This window comes from Culex pipiens, chromosome 2 (genome assembly GCF_016801865.2).
Source record: "Culex pipiens pallens isolate TS chromosome 2, TS_CPP_V2, whole genome shotgun sequence".
In the NCBI taxonomy this organism is placed as follows: Eukaryota; Metazoa; Arthropoda; class Insecta; order Diptera; family Culicidae; genus Culex; species Culex pipiens.
The window spans coordinates 30665413-30687409 of record NC_068938.1 but is presented as its reverse complement, the minus strand read 5'-3'; the positions used below and the strand labels follow the sequence as shown (position 1 = coordinate 30687409).

The 21997-nt window shown below is 34.5% G+C and overlaps 1 protein-coding gene across 16 annotated transcripts in view; it reads left to right on the top strand.

The window, feature by feature from the left end:
• Positions 1-21997, top strand: part of LOC120425291 (phosphatidylinositol 4-phosphate 5-kinase type-1 gamma) — a 99258-nt gene that overhangs the window by 70799 nt on the left and 6462 nt on the right. For 5 of the 16 annotated variants that reach the window (XM_039589742.2, XM_039589745.2, XM_039589743.2 and 2 more), the window contains 6 exons: positions 530-610; positions 1147-1308; positions 5035-5301; positions 6742-6967; positions 10563-10738; positions 10803-11543. In XM_039589742.2, the coding sequence (XP_039445676.1) occupies positions 530-610; positions 1147-1308; positions 5035-5301; positions 6742-6967; positions 10563-10738; positions 10803-11281 (1391 nt within the window). In that variant the 3' untranslated portion in view covers positions 11282-11543. Of the gene's footprint in view, positions 1-529; positions 611-1146; positions 1309-5034; positions 5302-6741; positions 6968-10562; positions 10739-10802; positions 11544-12064; positions 12213-15765; positions 15966-18981; positions 19107-21997 lie in introns of those variants that run through there. The other 11 variants (XM_039589746.2, XM_039589749.2, XR_008211947.1 and 8 more) reach the window with 10 other exon arrangements.

Sequence of the window (21997 nt, the reverse complement as noted above, 5' to 3'; positions counted from 1 at the left end):
TACAACATTTTGTAGCAACGACTCCGTTTGATGAAATGCCACACCGAACACACTCGACCAACTTTTCTTTTGCGATCCCGTTTTACCCGCTGCTCCCCCCGACGTGTCTCTGGCCCATTTTGGGAAGGCAGACGCCTTTACATTTAATTAGCGTAAAGTTTTTGCTTGAGATTTAACCCCAAACTTGCTCTCTAACGTTGATCTAGTCACCTTTGATTTGTTTTGTATCACACCCACCCACCACTGAGAGCAGAATCGATTTACTGTTTTTGTTTTGCGCCCTTAGCTCGTTTTAAAAAATCTCGACCACATATCGAAACCAATTTTGCTCCCCGATTTTTTAACCTTCCCCCGATTGTATTTTTTACCTTTTTTTTCTCTCTTTTATATTTTCAACCCCGATCACTCCCAACCAATCAACATTCAAACCAACCTGATTTGCGTACGAAAAATGTGTTGTCGTTGTTGTTCGTTCAAAAATGGGCGCGCGCGATCTGCGATCTTTGAACCGAAATCCGCAATACAAAAGCGCTAAAACATTCGCCGTCGAAGAGAAAAAGTCTCTCGAAAGCAGCACAGAGAACTAAAAACGAAGAAACCGAAAGTCAACGTAAGTGTGAAGTATCATTTTGATTTTAGATTTTTTTTTGTTTTTCGTTTAGTTTTTAAGGTATTTTTGTAACAGTAGAGTTTTACGTTTTAGTTTGGTACCTTTTTTTGGAACCGGTTTTGGTTTTTTCCCTTCCCCTTCAAAATCTTCACCTTGTGCGTTGTTTCTCGTTCCGGTTTTTGATTTTTGTCAGTGTGATCTTTTTTGCGTTTCTATTTCCCTATCAGAATTCGACTTTTTCCCTTTAACCTTAAAACAAAAAATCATATTCGGAAAAACTTGCACGGATGTTTGTGTCCAATCGAAACAAAATAATCTCCCTTTCATTTCTCGACCTTCTTCATGTTCCCTCACTCATTTCTCCTAAGTTTCCTTCCTTCCAACCATCTGTACCTATAAGCATTCAAAAAAAAAATAAAAACCGCCCAGTTTTCGCCTTCCAAAAATGCGTGCGCCGCAAGTTGCAGCTTGCGCAATAGTTTTGTCTGCTTCAAAATATCAACCACTAATCCGGTTTCCCATCTCAACTAATAAAGCTGTGGCCGGAAGTTCCCACCAGCATCACCAGCAGCAGAGGGACCGGGACCATCAGCAGCAGCAGCAGCAACAGCATCAGCAGAATCAGCAGCAGCGGGACCAGCAGTTCCATCCGACCCAGACGCATTTCAACCAGCACACCACTGGAACACCTAAATCCGGTAAGAGAGCGCTGCCCTAAATGCCCCTTCCAAATTAAGGTGATGGTTCCGAGTGAGGGTTGGGGAAATCGATGATTGCAATTCCGACCGTTGGAAAAAATGTTTTGTGAAAGATTATTTTAGAAGTATGAAAAAGTCGAATTTGGCAAAACTATTTGCACAATTAGCATTCATTTTACTGTACATGATAAAAGTTAATTGTATGGCACATTAATTTTATGTTAAATCTGATGTAAAATATGAATGAAATTTCAGGTAGTTTTAGGATTAAAAAAACATAGATTAAAAGTTTGAAAATTCAAAAGTTCAAAAATTTATAAACTCAAAAGTTTAAAAGTTGTAAAAGTTTTAAATGTTATAATCATACAATTTCCTAATTTCAAAAAAAGCAAAGCAATCCACTTTAACGACCCCCGGGTCTTTGGTGGTCACTGTTGCAAGTTCTGCTTATTTCTTGGCGTCCGAAGGTTATGTGTGGTGAGTCACCCAAAGCCTCTTTTACGCAAATGGACCGACGTTTTACTTCTCCATCCGATAGAAGGGATAAGGCGGGAATCGAACCCGCACCCCATATCAACTTAGGGATCGGTAGCCGAAGCCGCTAACCAACGCGCCACGAGGCCCTCCTCCTAATTTCATGATCTCTGAATTTCAAAGTTTCAAAGTCTCTAATTTAAATTTATAATTTCACAACTTTGGACATTATTAATTTTAATTTTGTTTTGCTCAAAATTTAAAAATTTCTGAATCTGTAAATTAAAAAAAATCAAATTAAAAAAAAAAAACAAATTAAAATTTTCATATTTCTAGATTTAATTTTTTTGTAAACTTTCAGAGTTCAAAAATTTCTGGATAATTGAAATTTTGTTTTAACAAAAAAAAAAAAAGGTTTTACAGTTTCCAAATTACAAAATTTTTGCAATTTCATTTTTTTAAACTCCTAATATTTTTTTATTTAAGTTTAAAAATCTGTGTAAATGTTAATATTTTTTTTAATCTGTGTGTTTTTTTTTCAATTTAAAAAATATTTTCTTTGATTTTTTTTTAAATTGAATTGTATGGTTTCTTAAGTTCATGATTTTTGAGCTTAAAAATTTCAAGGTCTCTAAATTTATTAATTTAGTAAGTATAGATTTTTTTCTAAAAATTTAAAAAAAATCTCAAATTAAAAATTGCAAAATTTATATAAATTTCAATTTTATGATTTCTTAGTTTTACAGTTTTTAAAGTATTTTAGAGTTTCTGCATTTTAAACTTCTATATATCAGGATTTTGTAATTCCAAAATTCTTAAAGTTATAAAATTTCTGAGTTAGCAAAATTTAGTTTTTACAGCAAAACAGTTTTTACAGTTTCCCAATTGCGAAATATATTTGAAATTTTTTTTTTTTTTGAAATTTTTAAACGCTTGATATTTTTTGTAGTTTGTTAAATTTAAATGTATTTTTTATTTTTTCAGTAATATTTAAAATGAATCAAAATTTAAAAAAATTAAATGTTTTTTAAATAAAATTTGAAAAATAAGATTTTTTTTTCTAATTTTATTTCCCCCCCCCCTCCTCCACTCCTTCCTCCCCTTCAAAGTTGACCTGAATAATCAGGGGGCAAAAAAATATTTTTTCGTTAAACTTGAATGAAAATTAATGTTCAATTAACTGAAAACCATTTAAAATGCATTTTCCCACGTTTATAATCCTATTTAGCATGTTTAAACTCCTTTGAAAACATTTTAAACTTTCATGAAATACCAATGTAAGTCCCACGAAAAGTTTTTTTTAGGAAAAAATAATTCCGTCAATACCTCGATATTTTCAAAACTTATGATTGGAAAGCAACTGTACGCCTGTGAAATGCATTTTAAATCACTTTTTTCATCCAAATGTTGAATCCTAGGCTTGTAATTTCAATTTTTATATCTTTTATTTTTTTGCCCCCCCCTCGACTTTGGTCAGAGCCGTGGGAAATAAACTTCAAAAAATATTTGCAACGGCCATATTTGAAAAAAAAAAAATTAAATCTTTTTGCGATACTATACATTGAAAATTTTCAAAAATTCCACAAATTTTAAATCAACCCAAGCATGCTTAAAATAATTCTAAACGCAGGTGAATGCATTTTAAATTGATTTCAGATGATTGCACATAAATTTCCATTGAAATGTTTGCCACCCACCCCTCATTTTTTATGTTTTTACAAACGTTTTTATTATCTTTATTTTTTTAAAAATTGAAAAATGTTTTTCTAATGTTTTTGTAATTTAAAAAAAATACTTATTTCAAAATAAAAAAAATGGTTGTGATTGTTAAAGATTTCTGAAATTCAAAATTTTAATCAAAATCTTAATTTTAAAGTTTAAAATTGCAAATTTATTAAAATTATGAAAATTCTTAAAAAATGTTGATTCTCTAAAAAAAATTAAGTTTTTTGAAGTGTTAGCCTTTTAAAATTTCAACATTGAAAAAATCCTAATTCTTTTAATTTTTGACTTTTATAATTCAGAATTTCTAAATTTGTGTGATTTCCGAATTACTAAAGAGTTTGACATCTCGAAATTTGTTTTCTAAAATAGACCTCGTGGGCCTTCAAAGCCCTCTTTGTGAATAAATGAGGAAGGCCCTCACACTCACCGAGAGTGTTGAGTAATTTACTCGCAGGTAACTTAGTTTTTTCCTCATGGTTGAGTTGCTCGTGAGTGAATTTCCGAACTCTGGTTTTAAATCTTTGAAATTTTATTAAAAATTTGGAATATATTTTTTTGAATTGATGTTTTTTATTCTTGAAAAGCTAAATATTTTTAGAAACTTTTAATTTTTTGAAATTTTTAAAATCTTTTTATATGCTGAAACTTTTTAATAAAATTTAAATTCTAAAAAATAAAAAAAATATTTGAAATTAAGTTTGAGTGTCTTTTCTGGCTAAAAAAAAAGTCAGAATTTTGATTTTATTGACAATAATAATGTTTGAAACGCATTTTTTTTACACTTTTTTCATTGAAATGTTGAAATGATGGCTTGTAGTTTATTTGCAGTTTAGTTTATCTTTTCATCCTTCCTCTTAACTGGCTTTAGTCACTGCCAAAAATATAAGCTTTGAATAAAATTTGTATCGGCCTTAGACTGAATAAAAATAAAAATCAATTCCCAAAATTCGTTAAAAGTCGATATTTTTTTGGATTTGTCCAAAGGACCAAAACATGCATCATTTAAGCCATAGAGAAGTTTTAGCAAAAAATTGCCGGACAATATTTTTCACGACATCGATTTTGCAATAAAAAAGTACAATAATTTTTTGAGGTGCTCCGCTTTCGATTTATGGGCTTTTTGGGTTCGACTTTGAGAAAAATCATAAATAAAGTTATGCCACCACCGATTGGGTTTTGCTAACCTAATAATTGTACATTTTGGCAGAGTTATACTATGAAATAAACAACCTTTATTTACAAAAAAAATAAAAAGTTTGATCCATTAGTCGGAATTGCAATCCTCGAACCCTGCTTGACACCCCCCTGTAAAAAACATAATATTCAACGCTTTCGAACTCTGTGCGCCTGCTCTGCATTGCGCTGCGCTCGGTTTCGCTGGCTTTTCACACAAACTCTAACTCTATACTCTAACCCTCTTGCTCTAATCCAACCTGTTCGCAAAACTCACCGGTGTGTGTGTGGTGTGGTGTGGGTCTCCCGTTCACTAACTCACTAACCCCCGTCGTCGTGGTGCTGAAAACCTAGACCTAGACGCCGCGTCCAGCACGGCAGCAACGACCGCGACATCGTCGAGCAGCAACGGTGCTGGCGGCTCAGCTGGTGGAACCGGCAAGGGAAAGGGATCCGCGGCGATGCCTCCGTTGAAGAAGAAAACCGCCATTGTGAAGGCCAGCGTGCCGCCACCGGTTCCGCCGCGGGGCTCACCCAAGATGACCAAGGCGGGGATGAAAGGAGGTGGCGGCACGGGGTCGCTGCCGAGTTCGTCCAGCCACCGGGGACGGTCCAGTGCAGGTGCGAGATGTTCCCAACCGGAAATGTTCCTGTAGAATCGAGATTGTTGCATGAGTTTCGTATTTTTTTTTTCGTTTTTTTTGCATGATTTTTTTTTGTTTCGTTTTGCCGCGTTGAGCAAGTTTGGAGAAGTTTACTGAACCGTCACAGGTCTCGGGAGCTGTACCAACGGCTGCGAAGAGAGCTTCACTATCGCTAGAACCATCGCGGCCGCGTCCAGCTAGAACACCAACATCTACACTCAAACAAATACACACCACAATAATGAAAGATGTGTAATCTGCGATCTCTACGCAGGTAAGCGCGTCGTGAGGCGATCGTCGTCCAAGCCAAAACCGGAACTGCCCGCGCCGGTCGTCGACTACGCCCGATCGCCGAACAAGGTCGTTTGTTGGTTGAGCAGCCACGACTTTCGGGTGTCCGAGAACGGAGACCGGCTGGAGGTGGCGGAAGCTGTGAATCCCGTTTTGGAGGTTGAACAACCCGCTCAGAAAAAGGTGGTCGTCGGGTTGAACGACAGTTGCTCCTCCGTCAAGAAGATGATTCAGAACTTTGAGAAGCAAGCCTCAGTTGAGCGGGTAGAGTCTATCCAGGAGCGGATTCGGAAGTTCTCCGGACTTAACGAAGCGGCTCCTCCGTCGACGACGGTGGTGAAAAGAAACAGTTTTGCGGCGGCGCCGGTTGTTACGAAGGAGGTCAACAACAACGCCGGAGAGAAGTTTGTCCCGATGGCCGAACGAGTTGGGCAATTTGAGGAGGAGCTGAATGACGAGCTGGTGCTGTCTAAACTACGGGACGTGGTTCGTTGCAGACGGGAGATGTTCGACTCGCCGACTTCGACACTTGATCGTCCTCGATTTAGAAAGCCCGTCGCCAACGGAACCGCTGGAAAGCACGTTCTGGTGAAGCAAAAACAAACCATGGGAAAGGTCCGTAACGTGGACGAAATTCAACGCAAGATTCAAGAACTTGAGCAAGAGATTCTCGAAAACGAAGTCCGTATGAAGTCCATCCCAGAACCGGTCGTTCCGACGGTCAAAGTGTCCAAGAATGACAGCTTTCTGGCGCGACTCAAGCCAAAACCTCACGACGATGGCGAAGAACCTCCGGTTGACATCCTGCGACGACTCGGACTTCCCCTGGACGAAAATCACAACCTGGAGAGCTACCTCAGCCAGTTCAGCTTGGAAGGGGAGTTCGTCTGAGTGCCGCGCGCGTCTCCTCTCACTGTCCTCTCTAGTGACGCTCGACTTTTTTTTGGTAGTTTTGTCCTCAACGCTTGAAATATCGGTCTTTGTAGCTTGATTTTTGTGTATTTTATCTCTTGATTTCAACATTTGCACTCTCATATCATTTAAACAAACTTTGCACCAAAAAAAAATCAATTTCAAACCACTCAAACAAAAAAATCAAACCGCTTCTTCCGTTGTATATCGCTAGGCACATCTCCTTCCTGTTCTTCCACCCCTCCTCCCGCTTTCGACGATATCTCCGAGCACGGTAGCAGTAGTCATCGGCACTCGTCGGACGATAATAAGACCGGAGGGAATGGCGGCGGCGGCGGACGTCACCATGGGCTGAGCGGCGGGGGAGAAGGTGGAGGCGGTACGGTTGACCGGCGGAGCACCTCCTGCCGGAGTGATAACTACAAGGAAGACTCAATAAGGTAAGGAGGGGAAAGGGTGATGAGGGAACTTTTGCGAGGATGAGTAAATGGTTTAGTTTAAATTTTATCTTTGAAGCATGTTATTATGTATGAATTGATAGTTAAAATATTATGCTATTATGTTTGATTGACATTAAATTTTTCATCATAATTATTAATTGTTGAAAAAAAAAACAAATAACGCGGTATCTACCAAAATAATTTTGCAAAATTTATGTTTGATTGTTGCAATCCTTCAAAATATACGCTTTTTCGTTTGAACTTTTATTTTGAGAACTGACTAACTTTTAATCCATTTTTTAATTCGCCTTACGTTTTCCTCGGCTTAGACGGAATAGACAACTTTGCCCGAACAGGTGGAAATAACTGGAAAAGTTCAAGTTCAAGACTTGCTACCTATATTAGTTTTTATAATAACTTAAAATAATAACAGGGAGTTGTTCGAAAAATAACTCATTCTTTTTTCAAAAATCTTGTTTTTTCAATGATAAATAACTGATTTTGTTTTTTTTTAAATTATTGTCCTTCTAGATTTTTTTTACTAAATTCGGTAAAGTTTACCGAATTTTTAACTGCTGAACAGTAAACTGAAAAATTACCGAATTCTTATCTAATCTATTTAATCTAACACAAACGCAGCCAGTCCGATGAAAGCATGCTGGGAAGTCTTGTGATTAGATTATGCCCCAAGCACTTTTCTTGTCAATATTAATAATTGCAGAACATCCGAGAACACCCGAAAATGTATTACAAAAATTGAAGAGGTCAGCCCTACTGCGTTGTGTTTACCGCAGAGAGGATTCTGAGAACGGATCACATTTCACGGAAACTACCGGAGAGGAAGGATGCGTGGACATACCGTACTAAACGCTCCGATTAAACTGAAAATTACCGAATTCGTTAAAAAAATACCGAAATTCGGTAATAATTCGGATTTTTCAACTACCGAATTCGGTAAAAATAATCTAAATGTGTAGCTTGTTATATAGTTTTAATATTGGTCTGGTTGAATATTACATATTTTCAAATGCTGAATAAAATCAGTTAATATTGGCTGACGGCTTTGAAATTTTGTTAAACATTTGGAAAAATGTAAAACTTAACAAAAACCTGGCCGAATATCCAACACAGTAAGATTTTATTACCGACTTCGGTAGTTGAAAAATTGGTTAATTTCAGATCGGTAACCATCTGTCAAAATGAACAAAATTTTATCAAAATAAACAATAATGAACTACATTAATGAAATTTGGTTAAGTTTTACCGAATTCGGTTACTTTCAGTTTACAGAACCGAAGTGTGAAGTGAGCAAATAACCAAAATAGCGAACATGAAAATAATATTTGAAAGTTCTAGCATATAAAAAATATTTCGTAATGCACATTTAGAAAATTTTCGAACAAATCACATGGTGGCCACTCAAGTCGGGAAATTGAAAAAGTCGGGAATTCGCCAAAATCCGCAAAAAAACGGGAAAAAGTCGGGTATTTGTGATTTTTTATTACAAAGTTGGGAAAAGTCGGGAATCCTGAGCATACTTGCTTTGCTTGAAAATTATTTTTTAAATTTAGTTTTACATTTTTCGAATTAAATTCACTAAAATCTTCTTTAATAACTTACATTAAATTTATGGTTCCTTTTACATTTTCAATCTATTTGAAAATGAAAAGGCTTTTTAAGGCATAAAAATACAAATAAATACAGGATGCATTTGACACAAATTTGCATTATATTTTATTATTGTTTAACTAAATTTATTAAGTTATTTAAAATATTTTTTTCCAAATGATATCCTTGATTTTTTTGTAAGTATGGGTAAATAACTATAGATAAAGCATGCTTTTCAGTTGTCGGAAAACTTAAATATTGAATAAAATCTGAATGAAAAAACTGAAAAACTTTTTTATGTTTTGAAACATGAAAAAGTACAGAAATTGCTATAAAATAAATCTAAGAAATTTTGATTTAAGTTATTGCAAATATGTTTAAAGAATATGTCTCTGAAACATTTCACTTAAAATAAATGGTAAAACATGGAACCATATCAAAACTAATTTTTCATTGAAAAAATTGAAACAGTTAAATACTGACAGCTAGATAAATCAACATTAATTCAAAAAATCAATTTCAAATTTTACAAACTTGATAAGGGAACTGCTTAAAACTTTTTTTTTACGAATTCCTTGATATTTTTCTAAATTCTTCGAAAGAATAATAACAATAATCATGTTTAAAGCGTTCTATGATTGCAAATAAAATGGAATGAAGAATAAAATTTTTTATTCTGTTATCTTTAACTTTTTGCCATTTCCAGTTGAAACGAAGATTCAAAAACTATACGTTATCCAAATTTAAAAATAAACATTGAAATTGAAAGTATTGTTAACCTTTCGGTTATTTTTCAAAGACTGATTGACTGACTGACTGATTGTTTTTTGTTTCTACTCTTAATCAAAATAATGAGTGCTTCCATTTTTTAAACATTTTTTAGGAGTTTGTTGTTATGTTTCTGTTTTTACGAAAATTGCCAATATTTTTTTTAATTTATTTAGAATAAGTCTTTGATGGTTGATATTGACTTTTTTCATAAAGAGTTTTTGTTTGAAATCATTCTTTAGATAAGAAATACCTATTGTTTGAGTTTCTGGAAATGTCAGGAAAAAGTCGGGAATTTGAGTGGTCACCCTGAAATTATTAATTCCCTTGAAGGGTATAAAAAACATAAAAAGAAATCCATGTTACATGTTATTTAATTGACGGGACAAATTGAATTAAAATTTGTATTGGTTTGATCAATTTAATAAGAATTTGTTTGAGTTATTACAAATAAATTTAAAAAGCGTTTGTCTAGACACATTCCTATAAAATAAGAGGTAAAATACAAAGTGTTATCAAACTGGATTTTTCTTTGAAAAAAAAGTTTAAACATTCAAATACTGACACTTCGATAAATCGACATTGATTCTTAACATTAAATATTAAAATTTACCAAATATTCAAGGATACTTCGTAAAATATCTTTTAACCGAATTTTTAAATATTTTTAATTTTTTTGAAAGAATATTAACTGTAATCAAGTGTAAAGATATGTAAAAATTTGTTAATAAATATAATCATAAAAATAAAGAATAAATTTGGTTGCCTTTAGTTCATCATCTTTTTCATTGCCAGTTGAAACGAAGTTTAAAAAAAAATTATGTTTGCATTGCAAATCATGGTTTTCTCTTGTTTTGCTAAAGAATGATCGAGTGGATTTTCTCCACCACAATCCGTTGACAAATCGTTTAAAAATCCATTATAAATGAACTTTTTGTTCTGTTTTTGTTAACATAAATTCTGCAAATTTACGATATCAGTAATAGCTATGCATGACCTCTTTTCAACGAGTTACAACTTGATTTTATTTCAAATATGTTTTGTTTCGTCAGTTTTAAATAGCTAGTATTGTTCCATAAATATTCTTCATCGCTAATATTTTATTTTATTCTTCTCTCTCTCTCTCTCAACCCTATCCCTATCATTTCGATTCGATTCCGCATGCCGTGCTCTGAAAAAAAAACCGCTCGAAATTTTTCAAAAAACTCTCAATCCACAGTATATCAGAAATAAGATTAGAAAGTCATTTAGCAGTCGAATCATCATCCAATAGCAATTACGGCTCCCGGGGCGCCCTAGCGTGGACCCCGCCGGCCTCCGTCGAGGGCTCGACCCCGACCTGGACCGAGGGCACGCCCAGCTTCACCGAGTCCAGCTCCAGCGGTGATATCGGAAGTGAGTAAAAACATCTTGGCTTCTGGGTTGAGAGTCTTAATTAAATGATTTTTAACTATTGCAGCATTCTCAGGCCATTCGTCTCCCCTGCACACGACCCTCTCGGACCGGGACCGCCACAAGCCGACCGTCGAGAAGGCCCTCAACTCGCTCACCTCCGAAATGGTAAGCTTTTCCAAATCGTCGCACCTGTACTCGGCGTCGTCGTCGGCGTCCTCGGTGGCGTCCGCGTCGGCGCTCGCCGTCAAAAAGGTGCACAAACAGTTGATTTACGTCAAGAACAGCAGCTGCTCGAGCATTGAACAGACGGCGACCAGTTCCGGTGGTGGTGGAGGCGGCGGCGCGGGAGAACCGGAACAGCTTTCGGTCGTCACGACCCGGTTGAGCTCGTCGACGTCCGTGGTTCACGGTTCTTCTGCGTCGTCGTCGTCGCCGCCGCCGTCGCCACAGCCGCATCCGGCATCCGTAACGACCATCGAGTCGGTTGACGGGCTCGATGGTAGTTCCGGATCGCTGGCCGCCGTGCTCAGAATCAACGAGTGAGACTCGACACTTTATTTTTTCCCTTTTCATTTGGCAGATTTAGAAACGAGTAATCGCATTGTGATTTAGAATATTGTATTTAAAGAGCAGCAATTTTCTTTTATTTATTGTCTGTTTATTGTGCGCTACCCTTTATAAAAAGCTGCTTCTTTTACGACTTTACAAGTATAAAATTGTAATTTGCGAGCAAAAATACTACATAATCGATACGTAGTTACGATTTAAACGGAGAACAAAAACTATGGGAATCTCGAGCATTCAATTACTTTGTAGCACACACACAAACACCAGAGATATCGCGTGAACCGGGTTACGTCTGTAGATAGCAGATTCTCCTGTTCCCCTCGGGGAACAGGTCACGCCGCATGTTAACCACATTTTCCCCCCACGTTAAAACAAACATATTATTACGCTGTAAAACGCTGTTTAGAAATAGTGTCGTCGATTAATCCAAAAGTACAGAACAAACTATTCACAATCATTACTATATATGTCAGTAAAAAGGACATTCTTTACTCAGCAAGTTATGTAGTTATATCTTACCTATATATAAATAATTTATTAGTAACTATTCCTCCGCAAAAAAGGGGTCAAAAGAGTAATCCTCTTCATTTCTGTAATATCAAACAAAATAAAGCAAGAAATCACACAACCAATAAAAAAAACCCGACTCCTCTCATCATTTAGTTCCTAAGAGATCTGCTTTGTCCCCCGTGCCGTCCCGTCAAACAATCACACTCCGGGTGTATAATTCAAAAATCGTCATTTTACGTTCTTCTCCAGCAGGAGGAAAAAAAGGAGGAGGAGGAAGCCGTGGTCGAGCGGAATACCGTGACGACCGTGGACCATACCACGCTCGGTTGTATTTCGTTTTCCAGGGGCAGCTTCCGGGAGGCGTTTAGGAAACTGTTTTCCGAAGCAAATTAGAGAGGTAGCTAACTCAAGCTCAACACCGCCGATTTTGTGTGTGTGTTTTTTTCGTGTGTGGGTGCGTGTGGAAAAATAATGTCTACCACCTTCGTTCGTTTGATTCATCTTCAAACCACCCGTTTAGCCGCTGCAGCGTTGTTTGTTTGTGCGAATCGTTTTGCTCAGGCGTTTTGTGGTTTTTTCAGGTGCAACATTTCATGAACTCATAATGTTTTGGGAATCGACAATGCGTGAGCATAACAGCTTATTCATTTGCATCCAATTTGAACTAGAATTATGGTAGATGTCCTTATTTTGGGCTTATTGAGCAAAGTTGCCAATTATTTCGACTTTTTTTTACGAGAAAATTTTAATCAAAAATGAAAAAATGTTTTGGAATGCAACATCTTGAAATTGACCCCATGTATAAGATTCATGCGGGAGAAGAAATAACTTTTAAATCCACGGATACAACGTAAATCATACCAAGGCGGGAATGTGTACTTGTCCTGTTATGAATTAAATTGACGATGCAATAGAAATTCAATGCGTTTTTTTTTTAAATAAAATCTTCATCTGTTCTTTTTATGAACCTTCAATGCTTCAATGCGACAGCAATTTATACACTCAGATTTCATCTTTGTAGGTGTTTTAAAATTATGTGTTTTAATCTTTCACATAAGCAGTTTTTGAAAATAAAAAAAAATTGTTAGGTTTAGGTAATTTTATGAAAATTGAATTCTTTTTAAACTGGTCAGTTTCTAAAAAAATTTGTTTGTGAGATTTTGCGTTTATTCGAGTTTTTCCGAACATAATTTACACCAATTTGAAAAAAAAAAAACCAGTTTCAAATAATCATGTCTGTAAAAGTCAATTAACATCTTAATTTTTGTTTCATTTCTTCTAAAACAAAATGAGTTAAGATACCTGTCTATGATTGATAAAATAAAATAAAAAATGTATTTGTATTTGGTACATACATGAACATTTAAAGAAAAAAATATTTAACAAATATTTTTCGGGAGGTTTTGCATTCCGTTGAATCCATTAAAAATGCTTCAAGTATTTGTAATTTATTATTTAAAAAAATATTGTAATTTAATTATTCTGCAAACATTAATGCAAAAATTATGACAATTGTGCAATGATACCAATTAGTTGGATATTAAAGGGGGGAATGAAGTTCTTGAAATATAGCCAAGGGAGAAAGGATCAATAAAGGTTGAGAACCACTGCTCTAACTAATAAATGATTTTTATTTTCATCAGCGTAAAATTTTTCTGCTGTTTTTTTTTATTGTTGATTTTAATTGTTGAATTTCATACTTTTTGATTTATGCTGGATAAAAAGTAGGAAATTTTATAAAATCAGCGAAACATCGGGGTAAAATCGAGAATATGTGATTTTTGTCAAAGAGTAGGGCATTCCAGGCACAACATATTGCTTAGCTCTCGCAGATTAAAAAATATTATTATTAAGGAATTGATTTGGCAGAGGTCCCAATGATATTTTTTTTGCAATTCTGCTGTGAAACTGTCAACTTTTCCTTTCCTTCTGGAGAAACTAAATGGCCTACTTTTCCCTACCAAAAATAACAGAATGGAAAATTAATACCAGTGCTAAAATGGGTGCTGAAAAGTTGAACTTTTCAACACTGCTTCGAAAAGTAACATTTTTCAATATTTTTTCGTTTTGAACTGTAAATTGGCTTAACACATGGATTTTAGACATAAAATTCCATTCAGAAGGCGTTTTTTATAATTGCAAAAAAAAAAATGGTAAGCAACTCGTTGCAACCCGTTGTGAAAAAATTTACTTTTCCTGTGACGAAACAGCCTGCTTTTCATAATTGCAAAATAATTTCGATTATGTTTAATGATAATAAAAATAAAACAATCCTTGAAAATTTTTGGAAAGAATCATTCTCACTTCAAGATTTTTTTTTTCAATATTCGACTGATATTGGTGAAAAGTTTTCTCTGATTTGTATCTATTTAATGTATATTACATTTTATTGAATAAGAAATCATAACAAAATTTCAGTATTGTCTAGGAAAAATGATTGAAATAACTAGAATTTTCTGGAAAATTTTATGCAACAAAAAAATGAGGGACAAAAATTATATAATTCGTAAAGAAATCTTCCTAATTGTATTCTAAATCAGATCATAAAACAGCTAATTCATACATTTTTTGCTTTTTTTTTGGCACAAACATAACACCAATGATAATAGATTTTTCATGCCGGAAATTTGAAATTTCCACGAGAACAATCAAACCGAATCATAAAATATCGTGAAAATTAAAAGGAACTCAGACAAAATCTAAAATGTTATAAAAGGCCGGATTTTAAAGATCAAAAATATTTTTTGAAATTCTTAAATCTTAAAAGTAAAATGGTACTGTTAGTATCTACATGAAATGAATATATAATTTAATTTAGTACGTTTTCTAAGAAATGCTGATAAACTATTGTTGATAGTCTAAATAGCAATCTGATTTCTCAATAATTTTGCCCATCCTTTTCCAATTTTCAGCCCCTTCTGTAAGAAGCAATATTTTTTTATTCTATGTCCTAATATTGCTTCCTCCTCCGGTCAATGTAGGAAAAAAAGTCAGAGAAAGACGACAGCATCTTCTAAATGTTACCTTTACAAGATTGTGTGCTTTAATTGGATCTCTTAAAATGATCAACAATAAACCGGGCACTCAAAACTCGATTTTTTTTAAATTGAGGTATGCTGAGCATTAATTTTTTGGTTAATTTTGTAATAATTGAGTGTTAATATTTATTTTGTTTTCCTAAAAAAATTTCAAATGTCAAATGTGTATCACACTTTTCGATTGAAAACTAATTAAATTAACTTAAAAAAGGCTTTGTGGATGAAATTTCGGTTGTTTTTTGATGCATTGATTTGAGAAAATTACTAAATAACGGGTTTTCACGGAAATTTCACGAATTTTACGATGTTCGAGAAATTGTGAAAATTCATGCACCCTATCAACTTCATTTAATGACAATAATAAAAATTAAATAATAATGATTAAATCCCTTTTGGACATTGTTGTTTCCAAAGAGTTGGATTGTGTGAAAAAATATGTGTGCTTCTTATCGACCGGATCACAAATTTTAGGCTATCTTTTTCAAATAAGATGTAATTGTATCATCATCAAATTATATAAATTGTTATAGGGCCATCCGTTAATCAAGCGGACATTTTTTTTATATTTCCCACCCTTCCCTTTCCCTCTTTTGGACAAATTGTCCACACAAAAAAAAAGCACTTTGCCTGCGGCGTAGACAATCGCCAAACCTCCACCTTCTTAAAGTGTTACATCGTTTTTGGATGGCCCCTATCACTAACATCGAATTTTTGTGTTTATTTTTCTAAAAAAATCGACGTTCAGTTACTGTACAATCAAGATTATATCACAACATGGCTTGTTACTAATGGTTTTCCTCGCGACAACATCTTTCACTAACCCTTGCTTTTTCTGTCTTTTCACGCTTTCAATCACTTCGAAAAATCATGGATTTTTGCATTACGGTAATAACATTAAACCTTCTCAACCAGGAGAACTTGAGATATCAAGTAGACTACGATTACAACTGAAAGTGAGGGCCAAATCATTGACCGTTTCATGATCATATATTCGGTGAACTGGTGGGAAAACGGGGTACTCAATACAAATCGCCAACCCAAAAGAAGAAAGAAAACTGAACAATTAGTACTCTACAGCCAGCGTTCGTTATCAGGAAATTACTTAGATAAGAGTAATTCTCGATGAAAGTGGACCACTATTTACACAAGGTGCTCAAAAATCAAATGCAATGTACTTTTCCAATAGCCCCCACCAAGTTATGAACGAAACCATGTTTGGTTGGTTGAATTTGTCCTCACCTCGGCGCCACGAAGCTAAAACATTTTTTTAATTGGTAATTTTTTGACTTAGGCGCGCCTACAAAATTGCTAATAACTTTGCAAAACTTAAACGAACCCTTGATGTTTAGGGGTGTTTTGGAAAGGAAATGGCCAGAGCTTTCGAATGAACTTGTCAGAAAAATACCGTTCCATACATTTTTTAGCCACAAAACACCAATGTATTTTTAAAAGTCATTTTTGAAGGCCGGCGCCCCGCTTTATCGAAAAACTGCGAGCACAGCGCTCCGTTCGCATTTCGGGCCCCCAAAATGTTGCAATTTGCTGGCCCCATTTTAAGGTTTTGTCAAAAAATATAAGTGCTCACTTTTTAAATGATAGTTTATTGTCCAAGTATCGAAATGCACTTTCGATAATTTACCAATATTTATGTTTTTGGGTTCTTCCAGGCAATTTAATGTCGAAAAATTGTTTTTTTTTTCTTTTTTTGTAAAATGCTCACTTACAATTGGGTGGACTTTTTTTCAGTAGAACTAATGAATGTAGCATGTAGGAAATTTCACTACGAACATTTTTCTCTAAAAGAAAACGTAATTTCGATACTCCAGTGCCAAGATATTTTAGTTTTAGTGAGAAAAAAAAGTGCCAATTTTACAAATTTCTCGGAATCAACAAGCACGGCCTATTATTTACATGCGGCATATGTTTTGGAGGCCAGAGTATGGTTTCTTATAGTTATTTTGGTCGCTGAATTCGGATCTGGAATCAAATTTCAGATTAACTGTTAAATTTGGAGCCACGCCCAAAAGTTATTTGCGGTAATATGCTGTAATTTTGATCGCTAGTGAATTCGGTCATATTTCATCTTTCGCTCACCTTTAATTGATATTTTACTCACGGATTTTTTATGGAGATTGTTTTTTTTCAACTTCTGATTGTTTTGAGAGGCCTCGTGGCGCGGTGGTTAGCGGCTTCGGCTGCCGATCCCTAAGTGGCTATTGGGAATACACGCAAATAACATTTGAGCGTGGCTAAAATATCACGGTTCACTGTTAATCTGAAATTTGATTCCAGATCCGAATTCAGCGACCAAAATAACTATAAGAAACCATACTCTGGCCTCCAAAACATATGCCGCATGTAAATAATAGGCCGTGCTTGTTGATTCCGAGAAATTTGTAAAATTGGCACTTTTTTTTCTCACTAAAACTAAAATATCTTGGCACTGGAGTATCGAAATTACGTTTTCTTTTAGAGAAAAATGTTCGTAGTGAAATTTCCTACATGCTACATTCATTAGTTCTACTGAAAAATAGTCCACCCAATTGTAAGTGAGCATTTTACAAAAAAAGCAAAAAAAAAAACAATTTTTCGACATTAAATTGCCTGGAAGAACCCAAAAACATAAATATTGGTAAATTATCGAAAGTGCATTTCGATACTTGGACAATAAACTATCATTTAAAAAGTTAGCACTTATATTTTTTGACAAAACCTTAAAATGGGGCCAGCAAATTGCAACATTTTGGGGGCCCGAAATGCGAACGGAGCGCTGTGCTCGCAGAATCAAAATTAGATTAAAAAAGATAGGAGGAACATACACCTTAGATTTATTGGTCCTTTATGTGAAATCGTCTCAGCTTTCGAATGGATTTGTCAGTTTTTCGATAAAGCGGGGCGCCGGCCTTCAAAAATGACTTTTAAAAATACATTGGTGTTTTGTGGCTAAAAAATGTATGGAACGGTATTTTTCTGACAAGTTCATTCGAAAGCTCTGGCCATTTCCTTTCCAAAACACCCCTAAACATCAAGGGTTCGTTTAAGTTTTGCAAAGTTATTAGCAATTTTTTAGGCGCGCCTAAGTCAAAAAATTACCAATTAAAAAAAATGTTTTAGCTTCGTGGCGCCGAGGTGAGGACAAATTCAACCAACCAAACATGGTTTCGTTCATAACTTGGTGGGGGCTATTGGAAAAGTACATTGCATTTGATTTTTGAGCACCTTGTGTAAATAGTGGTCCACTTTCAGCGAGAATTACTCATAAGTAAACAAAAAAAGAGAGAAAAAAATCTCGTATATACAAAGGAAAAATCTCAAAAAACTTCAGAACTTACACCCGTGTATAGACGAAAACATATAACAAAAAGAGTACTTACTATCATCGGCGCGTTCAATAAGCAAACCAATGCAACTTAGTTGATGTAGTTTTACGACTTTGTACATACTATATTATAGAGTAATCGAAAAATCACAGTAAAATTCACAATAAAACAACAGTTCATCTCGCGAATAATATCATTACTCCAGCTCGTAGCGTGTAAATGCATTTACCCTCCTCACACTAGAATATAGTGTTGTATTTAGGACCCCATTAAAATACTTACGCGAAGGAAAGAGTTTCGTTGAATGAAATCAAAATTTAGCACGCAAAGTTACAACCACGATTCATGAGAAGAGGATTAAAAGACTTACAATTGTGAAACGTTGACATATTCCCGAACTAGGCAAGAAGTTTGAACTAAAAAGTGAGAGTGACACATAGTTATGATTATACTCGTGCATTACCCAACCCCTGTCTATCCATTTATCTTACGGCTTGAGCACACACTTATACATATGCGCGCGCTGTTTGCATAAACTTGTGTTAACAAAAAAAAACGTCGTTGCAAAATTGTTGAGCAAAACCCCAAACTAAAAAAAAAAAACGTGAGAGCTTTCGTTACATAATCTATAATCGTCCGTATTTAACCACACATACAAAAACCACAAATCACCACCACCACCACATTTGTGATGAGACTAGACTAAAACCAACCAAGTAAACAAACAAACAAGCTAAGTCAAAAAAAAATTAAGCACTATCCCCCCGTCCCCCCTTCCTTTGTTTTTATTTTATTTCTCAACGTTTAGCTAGATGAGTTTAACGATTGTTTGAGTAGAACTTTTGGGCCCACGTCCGGCGGCGAAGCGGAACAGGAACAACACGCCAGAACCGTGAACGACATGGATGGCAGTACGTGAAATGGGGACATCTTGTGAGTAGAGAAGGTTCCTGTTGGGTGTTTTAGGTTGTTTTTTTTTAATGGTTTTCGGGAGCACTTTTGGTTTTAGCTTGAGGACAATCAGTTTGCGCGGTAACACAAAAAAACAATGCACAATGCAGCGAAAAATGCCTTGAGATTTTGTTTGGTTCAAATGCTTTTTGAAAAATGGTGAAGAAATTTGTACTGGATGCAAAATGATGCTTTCAAGCGATCGAAAATAAAAAAAAAAGGTTTTAAATAACAAATCATCCTCAAATTCAACTTTTGGATTAATCAAAAATAAGGGCGGAAGAATATTTTTGAGTTTTTTTTTCTTTCGAGTTCAAAAATGTAATTATGTTGATCATGTGTTTGTAATCGCGAAAATACGTAGAGTAGAGCGGGGCAAAGGTACGCACCTAATGACCATCACTCTGTAACCAGTGACCATACAATATTTCAGAATCGGCTTATTTACCGAAAAGTACCCCTATCACTTGCCTTCAAAACGTAGTACTAGGATTTACCACAAATCGCTTGTATCTCGAGAACCAGGCAATTGCTCTAAAAAAATGAAGTGCGTACCTTTGCCCCGTAAGTGGGGCAAAGGGATTTTTCGATTATTTTATGAGTAAAAAATATTTTTTCATCTAGAAATATAATTTTATGGTGCATTGACTTTCTTGAACTTAAAAGTACTTATATAACTAAAGTTTAATTTTTAGGACTAAAAACCATTCTTTTGCATAAGTTTTATTTTTTGGTCCGATTTTGCCAGAAAAACTAATTTTCAGTGATTTTTATCAAAAATATCAGAAATTAAAATGATCCAATGCGTTTGATTTTTTTTTTCATAAAACGGTAAAAAATAAGAAGAAGAGGAATTCCAAAAATTCTTCAATGGTTTTTTTAATGGCCGACGTCCAGTTTCACCTTAAAGTGCTAAGAACATCACTTTTCAATAACCCTGCATGCTATGTACAAACACTGATTTTCAAGGGATTGCTCTTCTAATATTGATAAAAAATAGTTGTAGAAGGCCAAGATTGCGAGATAGAACTGTGGTGTCTTTAATAAACTTTCTTGGATTAGCATTAACATCAACTTTCTAGAAGAGAAAAATATCCCACAAATATTACTGGAAAGTTAAGTTTCCTCATCCCTCAAATCGTAAACCACCCTAATTTTTAACCAATCCAAAATATACCCCTTCCCATTTGCAACAACTTGGAAGGGACAAAGCTCAAAAATTTCAACTTATTTTCGGAAAATCCAATTTCTTCATTTGGTGACAAGATTTAATAGTGAAGTTATTAAGTTATAAATTTATGTTTGAATGAGGTGATTATGGTTAAGATTCTGTTTTAAAAACATCCAACAACAAAATAAATTATGTTTATTGGAATAAAAACTCAATAAAAACTGTAGATTTTTTTTAAATAATGGAGTGTTATAAAATGCTTGTCAAAAGCCTCGTCAAAACCAATCAAACCGAAGATTTTTTGACTTGAAAAAAATTGATTTTTTTTGCCGAACAGTAAATTTTTCAAAATCCTGATTTTCTTATTTTTGGATTTGTTTTAGAAGAGTACGGGCAAAAATTCCGCCATATTTTGATTTTTGGAAAAAAAGGAAATCTTACAGAACATAAATTTTTGACTTCGGTATTGATATCAAAAGAAGTTTTCAATCGAAAAGTACATGCCAATTTTTTGATAACATTTCTAACTTTCAGGATAAAACCATTATAAGCTTGATTTAGAATGAGAATAGGAATATTATTGATTTTTTTTAAATAGTGTTCATCTTAGTAAATCTCTGAAAATTTTACTTTTTTCGAAAAGCTGAGAAAACTTTCTCTTCAATTCTTGTTTTTGGATTTCAAAATCAATTAGATGCTGAAAAACAGCCTTGAAAAAACGGATTAAAAAAGGTTTTTCTAAGTGTCTTCCCATTATTTTGCATTAGACGTTAACTCGAAAACCATTCATCAGATTTTCAATGTCAAAATCGAAACATTTTTGAAATTTCCCGCTTTTCCGAAACAGTATTTTCAAAATTTTAAATGTCTTACCTTATATTTGAAATGGTTGAAAAATCCATATTTTCCATTTTGGAGACTTTTAACAGAAAATGTCTTTATTGGTAATAGGGAAGGTCATCACAAAGTTTGAGCCACATCGAAAAAAAAACAAAAATGCACGAATTCGGCCGATTTCATAGAGATTTGCTCAAATCTTCAATAACCGCATGTGCAAGTGAATATTTAGGGGAGAGTGGGGAGACTTGATCCCCGGGGACACTTGATCCCAAGCCTGTATCTCGTCACCATGTGGGTAAAACAATTAGCTTTTAGATTGAGTTACACACATTTTTCAGAACGAGCTGCAAAAAACTTCCAAGAGATCTTTTTTTCTTTTTTTAATATGCATAGAAAACACAAAAAAATTATTCAAAAAAATATTTTTTATGTATGAATTGTTTGATAAACTTATCAACTCCAAAAACCTTACGCATTTGATGTTAAATTTATCGTCATACTATTATTCAATTGTTTATAAAAGTGCGTTTAGGGAGACTTGATCCCTGCATTTTTACAGTCACTGGAATCAGCCTCAAGATCAATTAATTAGGCTGGGTTTTCATACATAGTTTCCTTTAGTCTAGTTGTACATAACTTACTGCAGTTTGAACCTTTTTTCAAAAGTTTTGTAAACAATAATTTCCAGCTTTTGTAAACATGCTTAATTTTGGTCTAAAAAATAATATTATAAGTTTTTAAATATTTTACATAGGGACCATCCACAAACCACGTGGACACTTTTTTGGAAATCTCGAACCACCCCCCCTCGTGGACAATTGTCCATACAAAAAAAATCTTTTTTGTATGGAGCGTGGACAAT